Consider the following 22,207-nt stretch of genomic DNA (forward strand, 5'->3'; position numbering starts at 1 on the left):
ACAACAATGAATGGAATGGTGCACTTGGGCTTGTCTCCCAAGCACAAGCATGACAAAACCCAGGTGAGCAAATGATGATCTGAGGGCTGCCCAACTGCTGCTCCAGAGTTGATCAACGCTGCCCAAAAACTGTGTTGTCTGCTAGAAAGGAAGTGTTGGAATCACTGCTTCCCATGCTCATAAAATTATGAAACTTCAGCTCCCTGATCCTCAGCAAAAACCCACCAAAATCCAGGAAGGGTTTGGCCTAATTCAGACTCCTGAAATTCGAGCCCAAGGAGCCCGTCCTCCTACTCAAGCTGGCAAACTCAACCTGTCTAATGACGCTGGGAAGCTCTCCAAAACTGCCCCAAATCACCGAGATGTGATCCCTTATGAATTTCCTCCCTTCCCTGATGTAATCCCAGTGTTGTGGCTCTTTCCCTCAAGGCCCACATAATGCCTAGTCTGGCCCTCTGTGCAGTCCTCCAAGGCTGAGTTTTGAACTGCCCAATTGTTGTACTCGCCTACTCCAAAACTCCTCTCCAAGGCTAGCCTCCTGATATCCTTCAACTCTCCAAGTTTCTCCGGCAAGAGCTGGCCCAATGAAGCTTTGATCACAACTGTGTGTTCCCCTCTCTGTTGGCCCAGAAATACGCACTGTTGGTTTGTGGGCTGAATGTGTTGGCTATGAATCTTCCTCGGTGCTCCTCAAGGTGCTCTAAAGATGCCTTCTTAGGGTGGCACTCATAGTCCCCCGGAGGTAAGGTTGAATATCCCGCTTGAGAGATTCGTGGCTAGACAGCCATATGACTCGACGAAGCAGCTCGAGCAAACAATGAAGTGATTTCGATGTGCAAGTATGAAGGAATCCCCAAGTGAGGAGCTCTTCCTCCTTATAACTTCATGGGCCTCCATTTTCCTCATGTGGGCCCCTCCAACAGCAATATGATTTCCTCTCCAAGGCAATTCAAATTGCCCAATGCGTTTTCCCACATGGGTGGCCCCTACCTTCCACTAGAAAATTAACCCAACCTTCATTTCTACTAAGTCCCTAAGTCAAAATTGCTTGCGCCCTTTACTTAACAAAAATTTGTACAAAATTAGGGAGAGACCAAAACTTGTTACAAATTCACTTGGGAAGCGACATGACAAAGCCGCTGGTTGTCTCATGATCTCCACCTAGAGAGGTGCTAGAAGCAAGTCCCTAGTCAAGAGGGAGCTTGGTCAAGTCCCTAGTTAAGAGGGAGCTTGGGTACATTCCTTTTATAGGAATGGGTACATTCTTTTATTGAAATCGGAATATCCTCCCTAATTGAGAGGGAGAGATAGACACATCATTCTTGTCTTCACTTGGGAAGAAAGAATGGAGGATTGGGTAAGTATCTGGCCTCTGATACTCTATGAGGATGTGGTAGGGCAACCAAGATAAGAGTAGTCGTAGAGGACCGATATCCTTTGACGACTAGGAATCCAAGATAAGAATAGTCTTGGTGGAATATGCTCAAAGAGAACACGGGTGGGGTATGTTTCGAGAGAGACAATGATGAAGGTGTCTATAAATCATTGATCTCACCAACATTGTGCTCTGATCTTGTGGAGAGCTAGAGCAAATAGTCTTGACCTTGCTATGTGACAATGTTGGATGATATGATGCTAAACAGATGGGTTACCAATCCGACTCTTCTTATGAGAATTCTTCAGATTGGGAATGTCCAAGTACCTTGTATGGATTATGAATACCTCCCTAATTAAGAGGGAGTGTTGAAATATGTAACTAGGTTCGGTCTTCATAATGACATGTGTAATCATGATTTTATGTAATTGATGTAAAGAAGAAAAAATAAAATTATTTATGTTATGCTTGAGTCATGGGTTTCATGCTCAAGGAATTTTATTTTTATAGATCAAGCTCCCATTGTGAGCTCTTAGGATTGGTCATTAGGTCATAAAGTCAAATAAGTCTTTGTCATGTATGAGAGACCCTTCTTGAGCATGTTGCGTATGTATTTGAGTCATTATAGGAGTCAAAAGACCTGCCAAGACCTTGTCACAAGTACTCAAACAAGTCAAACTTCCAAAGAAGATATAGATCGTTCTAGAAGGATATTGCGGCCTAAGCATAAGGACAAGTCGACTTATTTTCAGGGGCAGATCACTATATAAAGGAGGACTCAGCTTCACTTGGAGAGCATTCATTTCATGTATCCGAACTAGAGGAAGAAGTGCGAGAATCACTAGAAAAGGAGCCTCTCATCTAGAGAAGAAATAAGAAGAAGGAACTGAAGTGTTTTGGGTCTGTTTTGGGGTAAATATCTCTTACATGTGCGAGGAGGATTGGTATTATCTATTGCAGAAGTAGCCGAGTTATCACAGTCATCCAAGAAGGTCAAATCAAGGAAGAAATCAAGTCACCTTTCAAGCTGAATTGCAGAAGAAAGAGACACTATCCAAGCGAGAAGGGAATCAAGGGATAAATTGTTGTTTATCCCTCACACATGTTGCAACTAGGGTTTCTGAAGAGGCCGAAAATTGCAGGCCTGTGACAATAGGCCGAAATCTGAAGAGAAGTCGAGATCTGTGGTGAAACAATCAGTTTGACCAGCGTTGACTTAAGGAAGAAGAATTGTTTCAAGGAAGCATTTTGACTTGGTCTTGGAGAGGTTGGTAGGTCAAGGGTCTTGGTCTTGGAAATCATCAATTGAAGATTTTAATTTGGCCCTGGCTGATAGCTTATATCTTGTGTCCTTTGTCTTATTGTTCATCATATTTTTGGTCACTATTTGATGAGAAGAACACTATAATAATCAAGCTCAATAAGAATTAATCAAGAAAAGGTAAAAAGATATTCACAAGCAGTTATCATTGCTAGAGAAATCACCTACTTTTACTGCTCTAGATTTCTCAACAACTTGTACTCTAATAATTATTATTTCCATGGACAGATTGTTGAGAAATTAATTGTTATTGATGTCAAAGGATGTCCAAATTAAGGGAAGAATTGCATAGACTCATCAATTGAAGATTTTATTTTGGCCCTGACTGATAGGTTATATCTTGTGTCCTTTGTCTTATTGTTCATCATATTTTTGGTCACTGTTTGATGAGAAGAACACTATAATAATCAAGCTCAATAAGAATTAATCAAGAAAAGGTAAAAAGATATTCACAAGCAGTTATCATTGCTAGAGAAATCACCTACTTTTACTGCTCTAGATTTCTCAACAACTTGTACTCTAATAATTATTATTTCCATGGACAGATTGTTGAGAAATTAATTGTTATTGATGTCAAAGGATGTCCAAATTAAGGGAAGAATAGCATAGACTTAAAGATTACTTTAAGCCCTTTCCAACGAGGTATAGCATGCCCCCTAACTCCTCTTCACTGAGGAGAAATGAATTTTCTAGGACAAAAAACCACTTATCTCACCCCCAGTCAAGTCGGCTCTGTTTGGGCGACTTGAACAGTATAAATGAGTCTTTTCCTCTATTCAGCCAGCAATTAAGTCAAGCAAGCAGACAAAGGATTCAGACGTGAGGAAGAAAGTGAAGAGGTTCATATCTCATGAACCTAGAAGCATATTGAAGGAAGGATTTTATGGTTTCTATTTCTATTATGGATTAAGGGTTCTTGGAGGGTTTTTGATCAGGTTTTGAGTGTCTTTTGAAGCTATCTATTGATCTGAATTTGGGCTCTTCAGCATTCATCTGACCCTTCTTGTGAGATGGAAATCAGACTCAAACCCTGTACTCAGCCTCTTCTTGTGGACAGAACTCGGCCTTCTGTGGAGCAGACCTTGGTTTCCCCAGGACAGACCTTGGCACCTGCAGCTTGGCCTAGTTTACCTCAGACTCAGCCCTGTGGTGAGGAGCAGAACTTGCCGCCCACCCCCCTGTGTACAATTCGTATCTGTGGTAAGGGTCAGAGCTTGGCCGCCTAAGGACAGAAATCCGGCATGTTTTGAGAACGAAACAGACTTGTATTGAGACAGAAGTCAGACTTATTGAGCATTGATTTCAGCCTCCCATTGATATGGAATTCGGCCTTGTGGGTAACTAGTTTTGGTGCTTCATCTAATCAGTTTTTGAAGCAGTTTTTGGAACAGCCCTTGGAGACGTTTTGAAGCGGCCTCTTGAAGTTTTTGGAGCAGCCATTGCAGACATTTTGAAGCAGCCTCTTGAAGTCTTTGGAGCAGCCTCTGAAGAGATCTTGAAACAGCCTCTTGAAGCCATCTTGGGGCAGCCTTGAAGCCACTTTGGCAGTCCATGGAGACACCTTGAAGCGGTAGATTAGAGCTATCTTGGTAGACTTTTAATCAGTATTTTGAAGTATTTGTAAAGGTTGGAGCCTAAGAGGATTGGTGTCCTCATATAGACCAGGTTGGTGCCTGGATTTGCTTAAGAGGATTGGTGTCCTCATACAAGGTTGGGGCCTTGTAGAATTGAAGTGTTTCTAAAAGTTTGAGCTAGAATTTGTAAAAGAGGATTGGTGTCCTCATCATTGTTACCTGAAAATTTATTATACAAGTTATTTTTTATTTTATTTCTTGTGTTCTGGCATAACTTGTGCTTCTAATTAACAAAAATCTTAACTGGCAAATAAACAATTGAAAGAAATATTGGTTCACCCCCCTCTCAGTATTTCGAACACAGATTGCACCACAAGCTCTTGCACCCTGGTTCTCCATGTTAATCAGGTAATTCTAGTTTTGGAAGAAGCTCCACGATGACTGTTGTAACTACATGTAATTTTCCTATATCATTAATAGAGAATCTCAGCTAATCCACTGCAAATAATAATAATAAAGGCATGAACTGCAATATAAAATGAAAACAATTTAAAATTGACACTAGTGTTATGATAATGAACATAAGCATAGCTTCTTAGAGGATGCCCTTCAAGTGGTTTGATACTTACACAAAGCACATGGTTATTTTATCCTAAGATGCATGGTTGTGGCGGGTACAGTTAGTGGAATATAGAATCTTGAACTAAGGAAATATTTCATTTACGATACATCTCGTCAGTATCATGCATTTGATTAAAATCCAATTTCAACATTCTCATTTGGAGCTGGCCAAGCTCAGTTCTCAAACGTAATTCCATACTTACTATGCACCCACGTTCTGACCTTCACTTCAGAGGTGTGCACTGGCTACTATGGATAACAGTCCTAGAACAGACATTGGAACTCCCAATCACATCTTAGTAGAGACAGTACTCCTATGGATATAAAAGCATGAAAAGTAGTTATGCGTCTTATTAATTCCAACGTAGGGAAAGGAACACTAATCCAAATATGCAATGAATTTGACATCTTCCTGGAACAGAAACTGAAACCACGAGAAGACTAGATTATTCTCAGCTGTATTCTTGTTTATATGCCTGTTGGGATAAGTACCCAGTGGCCACCCAAAGCTCACGAATCATTCTTTTAAGATTCAATTCAATTACTCATGTTTCAGTACTGCAGCAATGAGTTCGACCCCACAACAGAAAGAAGACATGACTGTAGAAATGAGAGACTACCACGATGATGCAAGCAGTAACACCAACAAAAGCATAACACCTGAAAAAAAGTCGTAGTTTTGCTGGTCATAATAGACACTGACGACAAGTCAATAGATATGGTAAGAATGTGCTTAAGCAACAGGAGGCCGTAGCGCATGATCCTGAGATGTATCAACTGCAGCTGGTGGCATCCATTGCCACATTGCCATTCCAGGAAAACCTGGAATAGGTAGAGTCTTGTTATTTCCTGCTTGACTTTGAGCTGAGAATGCATGCGCTACAGCCAGATGCGGCATGAACCCTGGAGGTGAAGTCATCATAACCTTCATTTGTTGATCCAATCTTTCCTTCTCTGCTTTCAACCTTGTCTTTTCATCACGAAGCTCATTTTTCTCTGTCTGCAAATAGAAATTGTAGTCCAAACACGCTAAATATAAACGAAAGAAATTAAAGTTAATCTCATGGATCCCAACAGATATAAAGAGTCCTGGTTTATGATAAATATATGCTATCAAATGTGGCAGGTACAAGTATACGACCATGGAATAGATGCAGAGGAGGGAAATGGTTTTGCTATTAAGTTAGAAAAAGTGTAAGAGTAAAGTGCAATATCAGTTGAAATATCTTGCCTTCAATTCCTTATTGGATTGCCGAAGTCGTTCATTTGAGTCTTTCAGCTCGCCTGCCTTTTCTCGTAGTTGATTCACAAGAGAAAGAGCATCACTTAATATTGCAGATTTATCCATTTTTGGAGGCCGCCCAGGTTCCAACAAGATACTTAGCTCCATGAACCTGCAGTGATAGCTAGTTAGTCAACCCAGTACAAGTTCACTAATAAATGATTTCGAAGCAAAATATTTGTCTGCAAGTGCATTACAAACTCCAGCACATCATATGCAAAAATAATAAACTTGTTTGTGAATCACCGGAACTGGCAAAACAATGCTTATAGAGAAAAGCATACCTGTCATTTAGTCTGTCCCTCCGCATCTTTTCTCGGCAAGCTTTTAGGCCATGTTTATCACATGACTCTTCTCGTGCCCTGCCAACAGAAAAATGTTAAACTAGTTTTCCATTTAACAATTAAGAAACAAGGGTACCCAACTACCTGAGAGAATAATTTAGGCAAACATGTAATACTATAAATAACTTTCCCAGCAAGTCTCAGAGATACAAGATTTACTGCACCATAGGGTGAGGAAAGAGATTGTCACAAAAGTCCAAAAAGCAGAACAGATTCTACCAGCTGACCATACATCATAGGCTGAGAGGAGGCATCACCCAGTGAACAAACATGTCTGATAACACCAGCATCACAGATGGAGTCCATCTAAGCAATATGTTGTACCGCACTAACCAGCATTATCCATACCAAACCCACTTAAATTCTGCACAGGTTGTTGGACTTTCCAACGATACTTATCCTCCACACATCTGAACATTTAGTTCTACCATATTTAATTTTTCAAGCATCTAATGCCATGTAAGGTTATTCAAGGTAAATAAGTACTGCAATTCTTTCTAGAGTAAATTTTTGTGCCAAAAAAAGGGTGTTCCTAAATCAAAACATCTAGTAGACATAGGCATTTGTAAAAGCTTGACCCTGACAAATTAAGCATTCCAACAAAGCCTTATGCTTAGAGATTAAAAACCCCCCTCAATGCGGATGTCATTTTTACATATCATTGCACAGTAACAACTAAATGCAGATAGTCAAACAAGAGACCCTCTATGAAACATACTTCAGGAAATGGATGCGTATGCAAATTCTGATTTCTCTCCTGAACTTTCGGGAAAAAATCATAATTAACATATATCCACTACTTCAAGCTATATTACTACAAACCTTTCAACAAAATACTATCTGCATGATTAAAACAAATTATGTCTCCACACCACCAATTGAGAATATATTTATACAGCAAAAAGAGAAGCTTTAGCCCTAAATATTTTGTCATTAAAACAGTTTGTTATTACCTAATAAAATGATAGAATTACAAGACTATTTTCAATAAAACTTCACTGATCAACTGCGTAGGAGTAGACTATTAGATTTTGGGTTATACTTCGAAAGTATTTACACCATGTTTGTGGGTGTTTCATAAGATATCAAGCACATGGTGTATGTTCAACCCCTAGATGGTCCCAAATGGATTGTAGCATGAAAGATCGTTCATGATGGATATGCACAGTTTAGATAGTTTGCTCGATGGGTGCTTGACTTCAATTGATTGCAGGCTGTGTTCTTCTTTGGGAGTTGGATATATCTTGGTAGTGTGGACACCCTTCATTGAGACCTCGTGGAGGAGCCACTTGTTTATAGAGCGCCCCACAAGGGATGTGGAGCATTGTGCATCAAGGAGGAGGGCTTCAAGCACTAGCTGACATGTTGCAACTTGGTTTCCTATTTTGATGGATTGGAGATGGCTCACAAACACCTGGGGCTTTGACAATGTTTTTGTAGGAGGCAGCTGACCCAGTGGAGTACAGTGTTTTGGAGGATAGATGGAATTTATGGAGGTTCACGATCGAGTGGTCTTGACTTGCCTTGTGTAACAACCAATGTTATTAGAACCGGACCAGACCGGTCAGAACCAGCCGGTCCGACCGATTGGAGGGAAAAAATGGTTCGAGTCAGTGAACCAGACCATTTTGGCTGGTTCAGTACCGAACCAGACAGTTTTGTACAATGCTATCAAGCAAGGAAAATTTCAAGGATGGAAATTTATCTTAAAATTTAGAAACTAGTGAATCTTATTAGTCCCTAATATGCAAACTACAAAATATTTGGTGATATCTTTGTAAAAATATTCAAATTTATAATGATTTTATATAGTCTCTATATAATTTTGGTTATTTCTAAGGTAAAATAGTTTTATACTATAAAACATGGGCAAATCATTTTTAGGAAAAATGGAAATTGACGAATCTTTTTTTTTGAAAAAACATGTAAAATTAGCCCAGCTATGAATGTTAGCCTCTAAAATTTTCTTTGTTATCAAGGACCTTTTGATCGCAACTTTTTTTTAAAAAGCAATGATTTATGACTGGGGAAGCCTAGTATTTGACCATATTTCCCTACTAATGCTATGCAATTAATGGTAAAAGTGGCATTCTCCTTTATCTTTCATTTTCATCCTTTTACTTAAAATTTTAACATTACCATTAATTGACACAGGATGTTTGAGTGTGGTTTTGAACTCATTGGATTTCATATGGAGAAAGTAGAATTTTAGATCCCGCTCAAAATCCAGCAACTTAACAGTTTTTTTGGATTTCAGGATTGGGGAGATTGCAATGTTTCCATTAGATTTTGTCATGTGCGAGGGTATGGAACTAGCATTTAATCAAGAGCCCCAACCCCTCCATGTACCTTGGTGTTAGTGGCATTGATTGTTGAATTCCTCTATCATGATCCTACTAAAAATGTACCCATCAGCCAAACAAAATAGACTTGACATGCTAAGTGTTTTCTATCTTATTTTAATGCTTAGAGGGCGATATTGATGGCGAAGATCCCAATATAGGCAAAGGCTTGAAGCATGATCTTTTTTTGAGGATAGAGACCATATAGGGCTTGTCTGTTGATGTATTTTCAGTTCAGAGATGGATTGCACTTGGTGCTATTTTGGTTGTGTACTCTAACATAATATATAAATGAGAACTTTTGCTTATTTGTGTATAAATGGTTTGGATTCATACAGATGCACATGAATATATATGTTTTTCTATAAAATTTGAATATTTTATGTGCTTATGGTTGACTGGTTTTTTAAGCTAACGTTTTACCAGTTCCCAGTTTGTTGATTCTACCGGTTCGGTGACTAGTTTGGTTCTGACAACATTGGTAACAACACCTTGGGGTCATTATTGTGCATGACATTGTCATTGGACAATGACACTATACTCTAGAGTCTAAAGTAATGTTGCACAAAGCGGGTGCATTCTTTAAAGCAAAGCATCGGAGGACTTCCTCGGGTGTCATATTTTCAAGAATTTACTGAGGACTTCTATTTTGAATATATACAGCTGTCATTGCTGCTTCTCCCCATAGAAATTTTGGTAAGTCTTGATCAAGGAGCATTGTTCGTATACCTTCTTCAATTGTCCTATTCTTTCTTTCGGCCACTCCATTTTGTTCGGGATAGTAGGGAACAATAAGCTCTCTCTTAATTCTTGCTTCTTTACAATATGCAATCGATTCTTTAGAAGTGTATTCCCCACCATTGTTGGATCTCAAAGTCTTTATTTTTCTTTCGGTTACGGTTTTCACTTCACATCTAAACTCCTTGAGTTTCTCAAATACTTCATCCTTTTTATTGAGAAGGTAGAGCCATGTCTTCTAGAGTGATCATCAATGAATGTCACATAGTAAAGATGACCTCCAAGTGATTTTTCAGACATAGGCCCACACACATCAAAATGTATGAGGTATCTCTTTGGACCTTGTTTCACTATTTGAAAATGGTTTTCTTGTATGTTTGCCCAAAGAGCATCCCTTGCAAACTCCTTCATGATCTTCTTTGATATCGGGGATGCCATGAACTAGTTGTTTAAGAGTGGGAATCACCTTGTAGTGAAGATGACCATATCTTCTATGCCATAGCTCAATGGGATTGATTTTCATATGAACTAGGGCTTGAGGAGGTGGTGTAATGAAGCGCCCTTTCATTGCCCATAGGAGACAGGTTCTTTCTACTCTCCTCCTTCGCTCCCCTAAAGATTTCTGGGGGACCATCCTTTCCCGGCGCTCACCTACCCCAGTCGACCTTGATCCTGCCTCAATGTTCTCTCACACCTCCCAGCTGTATGACATTCCTGGGCAGCCTCTGATTCAGGTTACTTCCCCCCCCCCACCTCCTGCCACCTTTTCTCCGACAAAGATATCAGAGAGGCAATATGGACAATGAATAGCAGCAGGGCAGTAGACGAAGAAGGCTTCCAGGCAGAATTCTTCAAGCATGGACTTCGCCCCCTAGTAGGATATCTGGTGGACCTTTTCAACCAGGTGGTTCGGGATGGATTTCCGGATGGTTGGTCACACCACATTATCTACCCGATCCACAAGTCAGGGCCTACTTCCAACCCCAACAACTACAGGACAATCATGGTTGGGCACACATTCTCCAAGCTATATGCTACAGCACTCCACAGGACACTCTCCCATTTCCTTGAGTAGAGACAACTCAGGGCCAAGGGCCAAGCAGGATTCCACCCAGACCACCAGACGATCGACCACATCCTTACTCTTCGTGCGATGATTGAGGAGACTAGGCATCGATCCTCTAAAGTGTATTGCTGCTTTGTAGACTTCCGGAAGGCCTTTGACTTAGTCCCGAGGGAAGATCTTTTCCAGAGGCTAAGAGAGATTGGCATTTCCTCGACTCTCCTGACAGCTATCATGTGCCTCTATGAGGCCGTCCTTGGCCGTCTCTGCACAGTCGGAGGAATGTCGGATTTCATCCAAAGCACCATTGGAGTCAAGCAAGGATGCCCCCTTTCTCCTACTTTATTCGGGATCTATATCGATGAGCTTAAGTCCTTCCTCCAGGAGCATATCCAGGATATAGAAGGGTGTCTTCTTCACCAGATCCTGATTTCCATCCTCCTCTTTGCAGACGATATTGCCCTTATTGCCTCCTCCCAAGAATGCCTTCAGAGACAGCTGGATGCTCTCACAGCTTTTTGTGACCGGAGGCATCTAACTGTGAACTTGGGTAAAACCAAAGTGATTATCTTCAATGGAGTCAAGAAAACCTCGGATTTCCACTTCCTATTTAAAGGAGAAGAGATCGAGATTGTCAGCACCTATACATATATGGGAGTTCAGTTTTCAGGGCCTCGCTTCAGCATGCGACCAGCCCTTCAGCCTCGGATCAACAAAGGATATGGCTCCCTAGCCCTTCTGGAGAGGCAGTGTTTCCAGCACCATTTCCAAGACATCTCGTCCAAAATGAGCATCATGGACACTTTGATTCGCCCCACAGTGCTTTACGGCTCAAAGATTTGGGGTCCCTCTCTCCTAGAGTCAAATTGGGCTTCAGCGGAGCGGGTCCAAACCCTCCTTTTGCGTCGTTTCATTAGGTGCAAGCAGACAGTTCCTCAGCACATCATTCTAGCAGAGTTCGGGGCTCAACCTTTCCGCCTAGAGGTGATATTTAGGTTAGTGTCACTCCTGCACAAGCTCCAAGGCCTGGCAGACACGAGGAAGGGTCGTGACAGATACCCATACTTAGCATATTGCTCCTCGGAGAACATCGCCCGTATGCAGACAGACCAATCCACATGTTGGTACACTAGTGTGACAAAGCTTCTGGAGGCTTCAGGAATCCAGATTGACCATCTCCCTCCTTTACAGTACTCTCTGAGTGCTCCAGGCCACCTCCTTCCCAATCAGCAAGAGCTGAATAAAATCATTAAGGAGGATATTTACAGACGATACATTCAGACTACATGGACCAATCCTCCCAATGGGTTGCGTCCAAAAATGGCCTTCTACGCAGAACATTGCCTAGAGATCAAGGATGGGCTCATCATCAGACCCCAGTACACGTTCCAGCATTGGATGCATGCCCTTAGAATCCCCCTCGGGTAACTCAGAGTTGGGTCTCACAGACTCTGGGTGGAGACAGATCACCACATCGATAGGGAAGATAGGATTTGCCAGTTCTGTCACTTACAGGAGATAGAGACAGAGACACACTTCATCTTCAGATGCCCTGCTTACTACGAGATTCGAGGTCGTTTCCATTGTCTCTTCAGGTCTTCTCAGACTTTGACCAGCTTCCTCAGATATGTTAATCTGAGATGCCTTGCCCTTTATCTCCAAGAGGCCTTCAAATTTCGGGCCCATTTTCTTCAGCCCCCCACCAGATCGGACACCACGCAGAAGATCACGGACTTCTTTAGGGCGCTACCATCAGCACAAGGCACCAAAAGAACCATTGACCAACCCACAAGCACTGAGACTAGATCAGTGCGGTCCCGGGGGAGCCGACCCACCAGATTGCACCAGCGCTCCAGGATTGGATCCACCCCTGGGAGGCGCCCTAGAACCTCCAGGCGACAGCAGCGACAGCCCAGTATGCCCACAGGACAGTAGACTTTGACAAACTTCTCTCATTTTTCTTCTCTCGACCTCAAAAGTTAGGAGTAGGAACTGGACAGGAGACTCCTCTCTTGCTTCTTCTTCTTCTCTTCTTCTTCTTCTCCTTCTCTGCTTCATCGCAGTGCTTTGTTTCGAAGTCGGGGGCTTCTAGCTTCTACATTTACATTTACTTAGATTATAGATGTATTTTCTGCTTTTTAAAAGAAATGTTAAAGGGGACCGTTTGGTCCACCGGCTTGGCATGATGTAATCAGTGTAACCGACAGTCCCGTTGACCTATTATGGTCATTTGTTGGACATTAATAAAATAATTTTATCTTATCTTATCTATATAAGCTTCCTTCACGAACTCCAATAACCCTAGCTTTATCAATACTTGAATCTTTTCCCCAAACCAAGACCTTTCCATCAACAAAAGCAACTCTATCCCCTTTATCTTCTAAGAAATAAATTGAAAGCAAATTCATACCCAGAACATATAGTATGTTATTGAGATGTACTTTTGCTCCATTCTCCAGCTTCAAAGATGTTGATCCCATGCCTCTAACAGCATAGCTTTTGTTGTCTCCCAATTCCACCGCATGAGAAGATGGTTCCTTTGATAGAGTCTAAAGTTGTTTACTTTCTCCTGTCATATGCCTTGATGCTCCACTGTCAACGATCCATTATCATCATTAAGTGAACCTGTAAGTGCAGCTAGGAACCCTTGACTTTTGACCTTGTTGAATTAGTAGAAAATCTTCTTGATCCAACTTCCTGTAGTATTGAATCCCATTCTTGTCATAGAGGGAGTAATCATTTCCTTCAAGCCAACGAAGTGATATTATATCTTCTTTGACCTTAGCTCTGATACCATGTTGAGAAATCAATGCTAGTAGGATTAGGGTTAGATTTCTCTTTCTCGATAATTACTTTTGAATTATGTTGCCTTCTTTTACTTGTTGAATTATCTTTCATCAAGCAATTGCCAGATTATGTGTGTATGAAGATCAAAAAAACACAAGACACAAGGTGTAGGCACTCTGTCAGGGCAAAACCCCTATCTAGGGGAAAACCCAATCAAAATCTCTTCCTTCAATAGTTTTTCCTAAGACTCTTCAACCTATACACAGACCTCATCCACACCAAGTCAGCCCTTCCTTCTTCAATCCAAATCTTCGACCAAGAAGCAGCAGCACTTCGACCCCAACAACTTCAACTTGGCAGCAACAGGCAGCAACTAGTAGCAGTAGCAACTTCCACTATGGCAAAGAGACTTCGATCTACTAAAGTAGCCCACAAGAGAGAGAGAGATAGTCCAAAACTTCAATTTTGTCCTTCCCTTCCTTCTTGACCAACTTCGCACTCCTTTTAGCCTCCTTCTCCAACTCTGCACTTTTTCCCAACTCTTTCTTGGATATCAAACTTGTGAGAGAGAGTGTGTCCAAATGAATTCGATCTGCTCCAATATATAGGCTTTTGGTGAGGTCGAATTGCCCAGTTGAGGTCGACTTGGTGTGGAGGTGACATAATTCATTTTTGACTCAAAAATAGTTATTTTTACATAGTTCAAAAGTCAAAGATGTTGATTTGGGGTAGCATCGAATGTGCTCTAGCCACGAAAATTGGTGGAGAGGCTAAAGCACATGAGATATCCAATACCCAGAAATGGTTTGGGCAGATTCTAAACAGTTTGGGAGATATTAAAATAATTAATATTTTTAATGGAGTCCCTAAGTCTAAACTTAGGGAAAATAAAATATTAATGTGAATTAATATAAAACTGTGTTAGAAGGGTCCAAAAGTCATGGATCAAGCCAGAGTTAATCTTAGTTGTTGATTACGGACTTAATCTCAGTCGTTGAATTGTCAACAAGAAAAGTATAAGAGGAGGCTCGAGGGTCACTTGGAAAACACACCGAGTTGATCAAGAATTCAATTTTCTAGGGCAAGGCATGCTAAGGAAATCAAAGAAGTGATAAGAGTTGCAACTGAGTGGCAGTGAATACAGAAGCAGAGAGGCAGAGAGGGTACCAGGAGCATCAGTGCAGTAGCCAGGAGAGAGGGACGCAGAGCCAGCTAGAGGCCACGTAGAGCTAGTCAAGGCCCACGCAGAGGCAACCAAGCGTTGTGCACAGAGAGCCAGCATGGGTGACACAGAGGCTCTAGAGGCTGACGTAGTGCCTCTAGAGGCTAACGCAGGGCGAGTTGGGGTGGCGCTGGGCTGACGTTGGGCCAAAGAGGCTGACGCAGTCCATAGAGGCAAACGTTGGATATTTCATGGGGCAGATTGGAGCTGAGAGTTGTGGGATTGTTCATCCAGGGTTTTAGCCAGAATATTTGTCTCTGACTGAGAGGTGCTATTGCCGAGATAATTCTCTGTTGGGTGAGCCGGTTTGGCACCCAGATTGTATTCTGAAACTGCTTAATAATAAAACACTCAAATAGCTGCATTGGTTTTCTCGCATTGGGTTTTTCCGGGGACATTGGTCCAAAAACGATTGAGTCACTTGTGTGCTTGTTTTTCCTTCAGTTGATGATCTGTAATGTGTTGACCATGTACTTGTATTTATTTTCAGTATTTACATGGTAAATAACTTGTTAATTAAACAGAACAAGTAGGCATAAATAAATCATAAAGTACATGAAGGATTTCTAATAGTGAGACTTAGAAATTCAAACATGGTATCAGAGCGTGGTTACAGATCATAGGAGAACTAAGGGCATCAGCCGAACAGAGCAGAAACAGCTGTCTCGAGTGACAGAAGTTGTTCCTAGCGAAGAAGCAGCAAGGAAGGGGTGACGCAGTTCCTGCATCATCAAGTTTGAGTCGGGAGGAGGATCAACGCAGTGGCAGAAGGGAGCAAACCTGACCTACGTAGTGCTTGGTCATCTTTTTCAATCAGGAAGGATTGACGCCCGTGGCCAGGAGGTGAGGAATTTGCTAGTGTCGAGATTGCGCAGAGCCTAGAAGCTCTAACCTTCAATTTGTTGAGGCATAGGAGGTTGTGGGTAAGTTGCGGAGTGAGGCTGGTGGGGTACTGTGGTCAGAACAGTAACTAACATGGCAAGACCAAGGCGGCAGTTGTTGCCGAGGATTTCTAGCTAAGAAATCCGAATCAGTGGTGCAGTTGCACGAACAATTAGAGTGGGGGCATGTCAACATTGGCAGAGGGGTTTCCAAGAGGTTAATCGAGGCTCAGAGGGAGTCACACCGAGAACTTCCAGAAGGGAAGTAGAGGAACAGTGAAATGGCAGTGAACGGGGTAAGAGACCAGGACAGACTGGACGAAGCCTCAAACTTCGTAGTCTGGAAGGCCAGAATCTTGTCCATTCTAGACAAGAATCGTCTCAAGCACTTTGCCTTGAAGATGATAGCGATCCCAGTTGACCGAATTGAGAACGACAAGTACAAGGAGGTAATGGCGAGGGCCAAGAGCATCATCCTTGACGGGGTCAAGGACCATGTAGTACCACATATTGCCGAAAAGGAAATGGCAAATGCGATGTGGGAGGCCCTGATGAAATTGTATCAGCATACTTCCGTGCAAAGGAAGATGCTACTAGAAAATTAGTTGCGGTCATACCAGATGCAGAAGGGAGAACAAATCGACACCTTCCTCAATCGATTGAAGGAGATCTGGGATCAGCTGACTTCCATAGGAGCCACACAGGATCAAGAATTGATGGTGAGGACAGCCCTGAACGCAGTCTCAGAAGACTGGGCGTTGTTTGTCCAAAGCATACTGGGCAGGTCGACCCATCCAGATTGGGAGGAACTATGGGTGGCTCTTCGCCAAGAAGAAATCAAAACACTGACCAAGGCGGGAAGCAGCAGCAAGGGAGTCAGAATCAAGGAGGAAGAGGAGGATGTTGCCCTAGCATCTGAGGGAAAGCAGAAGAAACGAAAGAAGGACCTCTCCAAGGTCAAATGCTTCCATTGTGGGGAACTGGGTCACTATGTGAGCCAGTGTCCGAGGAAGAAGAGCACGGGAGAGGCTTATGAGACCAAGGCTGCGCCAACACGGGCGAAGAAAGAAATGGAGACAGATGATGAGTGTGCCATGAGTGCTCACACGCCACTTGAGAGGAAGTGGGGTGACATCGAGCTGTAGTCAAATGGACTACAGGTGATGAGGGGCAGGATCCTCAAGGTACCCAGTCTCTTGGATTATACCTTGCTATGGAAGCCCCGAAGAGGAGTAGCAGTACTGGCGTATGTCAGTAGAGACGGATGCGGATGGAGCGACAGAGGGAGCTACAGTGCAGGAGTCCCAGGACAACGTGAGGTAGCAGTGCAAGATGCATGGAGTTGTTGCAGCAGTGTAGAGGTCAGAGAGGGAGCACTTGTCAACGACAGAACCAGTTTCAGCATCGTGGGTGTCTCTAGCCTGACAGAGATGTCAGAGTTGGGAGATTAGTTACTTACTTCTTAGTAATTGAGTTGTAGTACAGCAGTTAGCAGTGGTAGTGCTATGGGCAGCACGATGTAGCATGATGAGAGGGTTTGTTGTACGGATGCAGCAGTGGCAGTGGCAGGGCCATGGGTAGCAGTACATGATGCAGTAGTACAAAGGATGTTGGGCAGCAGGCCTAGCATCAGCACCAAGACCGATGTCGGATGATCAGGGTGATGCTCATTGAAGAGTATTACTAGAGCACAATCCTCGCTAAGGAGTGTTGATTTGGGGTAGCATCGGATGTGCTCTAGCCACAAAAATTGGTGGAGAGGCTAAAGCACATGAGATATCCAATACCTAGAAATGGTTTGGGCAGATTCTAAATAGTTTGGGAGATATTAAAATAATTAATATTTTTAATGGAGTCCCTAAGTCTAAACTTAGGGAAAATAAAATATTAATGTGAATTAACATAATATTGTGTTAGAAGCGTCCAAAAGTCATGGATCAAGCCAGAGTTAATCTTAGTCATTGATTATGGACTTAATCTCGGTCGTTGAATTGTCAACGAGAAAAGTATAAGAGGAGTCTTGAGGGTCACTTGGAGAACACATCGAGTTGATCAAGAATTCGATTTTCTGGGGTAGGGCATGCCAAGGAAATCGAAGAAGTGATCAGAGTTGCAGCCGAGGGGCAGTGAATACAGAAGCAGAGAGGCAGAGAGGGTACCGGGAGCATCAGCGTAGTAGCCAGGAGAGAGGGACGCAGAGCAAGCTAGAGGCCATGTAGAGCCAGTCAAGGCCCACGCAGAGGCAACCAGGAGTTGCGCAGTGCCAAGAGAGTCAGCGTGGGTGACGCAGAGGCTCTAAAGGCTGATGCAGTGCCTCCAGAGGCTGACGCAAGGCGAATTGGGCTGACGCTGGGCCAGAGAGGCTAACGCAGTCCCTAGAGGCAGACGTTGGAGATTTCGTGGGACAGATTGGAGCTGACAACTGTGGGATTGTTCATCCGGGGTTTTAGCCAGAATATTTGTCTCCGACTGAGAGGTACTACTATCGAGATCATTCTCTGTTGGGTGAGCCGGTTTGGCACCCAGATTGTATTTTGAAACTGTTTAATAATAAAACCCTCAGATAGCTGCATTGGTTTTCCCGCATAGGGTTTTTCCGGGTACATTGGTCCAAAAACAACAGAGTCACTTGTGTGCTTGTTTTTCCTTCAGTTGATGATCTGTAATGTGTTGAGCATGTACTTGTATTTATTTTCAGTATTTACATGGTAAATAACTTGTTAATTAAACAGAACAAGTAGGCAAAAATAAATTAGAAAGTACATGAAAGATTTCTAACAGTTAGACTTGGAAATTCCAACATAAGAAGGATCTCATAAAATATATAATAACTCTAATGACTCAATATTAATCCTAGGAGTCCACAATGGGGACTTTAACTAATAAAATGATGACCCAAGCATGAAGCCCATGCTTTAATAAGTCATTGTAACAATAATAAAAAGTTATTTTTCATTCTTTTGACAAGTACATTACATAAATACATTTATGAAGACCAAACCTAGTTACATTCTTCAACACAGACAACTTAACAGTATGCGTTGAAGAGAAATCTAGAAGTAAAGAAGCAATTTGATAGCGGCTTGGAAGGAAGAAGTACAATTACCTTGGAGGAAGTTTTCATAAACTTCTTATAAACAGCGATCTCCAAAAGGACTTGTATCTTCAAAGAAAGTTGAAGGAAGAACTTGATGCACTTAGATCAGAAGAGAAAAAGGCATGGTCTAGCTTGGTCAAATAAAAGAAAGTCAAGTCTCTTTTGATGGTTGTGTAACATATGGCAGTAAGAACAAATTATTGGCAGAACTTATGATTGGTTGATACTTAATGTGAAAGGAAGACTTCAAAGGAAGCCGACAGCAAAGATTGACATATATTATATTATCCTACAACTTGATTCAAGGATATATATATAGATTACTTTTAGCAATTCCAATAATGAGGATTAACATCAATAATGTTTGGGATATGGTATGGCTTCCAGGAAGAATACATGGCAGAAGTACACTATAGAGGCAGAAAAGGCAGCAAGAAGTCATGAGACAGTTTTTATCGATTTGTTGGATTCAATATTGATCAAGAAGAAGCTTACCCACGAGGGAGCTATAATTGGTTGTACATTGATTGGCTTGAAAGGTAATTGTTGCTAATAAAGAAGCTACTAATGATTGGAAGCCAATACAATTTATTGTAAAAGAGTGAAAGCATAATTTTGTTGCATTATGATGAGAAGGTTTACGTAATCAACTATGAAGAAGTTTGGCTCCATCAGGTTTTTGATGAACTATTTGATAACATGTTGGATTCGATATAAAGATTGTCAGAAAACCAGGAAAGGTCGAGATGATTCGAGAGTATGATGCAGATAGGAGCCGAACATATTATGGATCACAGAAGTCTAAATTCTATAATAATTTCCCTGCACGGAGAAGCCACTGCGAAAAAAGTTCATCGTTTCGAACGGGCACGCATGGAGGTCTCAAAGTTGAAGTTCGATCTGGCATTTCTAAAGCGATGCAGGAGTTCCTCAGTTATTCTTGACTTTGCCCTAATTAAGCATAACCTTAATATCCCCAGAAATCATGGCGTTTTTTTAAGAGCCAGCTTAGGGTTGGTTAGATCTGAGATTTGCAGAGTAAGGAAGAATCTAGACCAGCTTTCTCGACTCCTTCTGGCTTCGCATCTAGAACTTCCGAGTCTTTTCTCCGCGTCCCTGTGGGCAAGGATCGATGCCTGCTCAACTCTTAAATCCCAGCGCTTGGAGGAGTTACTCAAGCTCAGACAGTCCGCTAAGTTTCTTAAGCTATCAAGGTGTTCCGCCTCGCCCCCTGATTTAGCTTCAAATCCTCCATCAAACAGTCGAGTCTCGGAGAACCAGGTTTCTTTCCTCAATTCTAGGGTTTCAGGCGATCCCTTATCGATCTACTCAGATCCGCCCTCCTCCAGTGCTGGCAATTCGGAGGACCGCTTAGAGTTTGGATTGTCGTTCCAACCTCCCAGCCTAGATCGTGTTAAATCCAGCAGCAACCCCGGTTGGCCGCAGTCTATTAAACCGGTAAACTCTCTTGCTGCTAGACCCTCGCCCGGCGCTGTGGTTTGTTCTCCATGATAGGTCAAACTCCTCCCTCCTGCGTGCCTCCCCTCTGCTCTTCAGCTCCGTTCGGTCGCTTGTTGATGAGGTGCCTTCGGTCCTCTCAGCCCCGGATCCAATCCAAGCCTTTTCATCTAATGGTAAGTCTCCGGTCAGCGGGTCTCTGGCCTCTTCTCAACAGCGGATGTGCAATGGATTTCCTAATGGCATGTAGGCACGTGATGGTAAGAACCCCGCAGATCTTAACGACAATCGTTTTGGTTCGTCTCCCGGTTATGGCTCTCGCATGAACGGAGTGTATAGAAATGGTGAGATTTTCCTGTTTAATAATAGTTATGATATTTACAAAGATGAGTACAATAATATTATCAACTATAATAATAGTGAAGGAGATAATAATTATAATAGGAATAAGAATTATAATATTATTATTAATTATAATGATAGGATAGTAAATAATAGTAATATTAATAATAATAATATTATTATTATTAACCATAATAATAGTGGAAGAAATAATGAGTATAATAGTATTAATAATATTATTATTATTAATTATAATGATAGTATAGTAAATAATATAATATTAATTATAATAATTATAACAATGATTGTGAAGAAAATACTAACAATAATAATATAGTAGCTAGGAATAAGAATATTAATATTCATAATAATAATAATACTTTGAACAAAGATAAGAAAAATTATTATAATAATAGTGAAGTAAATAATAATAAATATAATTATAATAATAATAAGGAAGTAGTTAGGAATGAAAACATTAATATCCATAATAATAATAATAATAATAGTAGTAGTAGTAAGGATATTCTTAAGTAGTAGTAGTAAGGATATTCTTAATAACAATAATAATAATTATTACAGCAATCATAACCCTGATCATAATCGTGGAGGATATTCTTGTCCTCTTCCTCCTGGCAATAAGGTGATCAATCTGTCCAGCTTTTCCTTTCCCCCGTCTGTTTTTAGTCTCTTAGGAAAAGGTCTTAATTTTGCCTTAGCTCCTAAGAAAATTCCGGTTGAAGACATCATCTGCGACGTGGAATTTGGTATTAAGAGCCTTCCTGATAAAACTAAAGACACGATTAGGCAAGATTGTGTCGTGGCCCTGAGGAGAGCAAAACCTCCCTAGAGTAATATCAGCAAGGCTGAGTTTGAGGCTCTAAAAACCTTAAACCAGAATCGCGATGTCGTAGTCTTGAAAGCGGATAAAGGAGGGGCTGTCGTCATCCTTGACAGAGAGGATTACCGAAACAAGATGTTAGATCATCTTTGCAATAGTGGAAGCTATAAAAAGCTTTCCAAAAATCCTCTTAAGAAGGTTTCTAGAGCAGTAGCTCTTGCGATCAAGTCTTGTAATTCCACTAATCCTTTATCCCAGAAACTCATAGAGGGCAACCCCATTACACCTAGGATCTACGGCCTTCCAAAGGTCCACAAGGAGGGGGTTCCCTTGAGACCCATTGTCAATACCATAGGTGGTCCTACTTACCTCCTTGCCAAATTCCTCGCCTTGAAGCTTAGACCCTTGGTTGGTCGCACGGAGTCTTTCGTCAAAGACTCTGCATCATTTGTTGATGATCTTAAGAGAATTAAGCTTGAACCCGAGGACATTCTGGTAAGTTTCGACGTGGTCTCCCTATACACTTGTATTCCCATCAATGAGGCCATGGAGGTTATCAACAAGCTCACTGACCCTGATACCGCTCGGTTAGTTGAGTTGTGCCTTACTTCCACCTTTTTCAGCTTCGAAGGAGAGTTCTATGAGCAAACCTGTGGGGTTGCCATGGGCTCCCCCCTGTCCCCTGTTGTCGCTAATCTTTTTATGGAGGATTTTGAGTCCAAAGCTTTGGCCTCCGCCCGTCTCTTACCGAAGCTATGGAAGAGATTTGTAGATGACACAGGTGTCATTTGGTCTCATGGTCATGTTGAGTTGGATCTTTTCTTCCGTCATCTCAATAATCAGTCCTCCGCCATTAAATTCACTATGGAAAAGGAAGTCAATGGTTGTCTTCCGTTCCTGGATGTTCTCATCTCTAAGA

General features: G+C 41.8%; 1 protein-coding gene across 2 annotated transcripts in view; it reads right to left on the reverse strand.

The window, feature by feature from the left end:
- Positions 1 to 4,950: 4,950 nt before the first annotated feature.
- Positions 4,951 to 22,207, reverse strand: part of LOC149179522 (transcription factor ILR3-like) — a 156,749-nt gene continuing 139,492 nt past the window's right edge. For both annotated transcript variants that reach the window (XM_089415684.1, XM_089415683.1), the window contains 3 exons: positions 6,458 to 6,535; positions 6,123 to 6,285; positions 4,951 to 5,891 (listed from right to left, as the gene is read on the reverse strand). In XM_089415684.1, the coding sequence (XP_089271810.1) occupies positions 5,625 to 5,891; positions 6,123 to 6,285; positions 6,458 to 6,535 (508 nt within the window). In that variant the 3' untranslated portion in view covers positions 4,951 to 5,624. The remainder of the gene's footprint in view (positions 5,892 to 6,122; positions 6,286 to 6,457; positions 6,536 to 22,207) is intronic.

Source organism: Pinus tabuliformis, chromosome 3_2 (assembly GCF_031772625.1).
Source record: "Pinus tabuliformis cultivar Carrire ecotype Pingquan chromosome 3_2, CPIR1, whole genome shotgun sequence".
Classification (NCBI taxonomy): Eukaryota; Viridiplantae; Streptophyta; class Pinopsida; order Pinales; family Pinaceae; genus Pinus; species Pinus tabuliformis.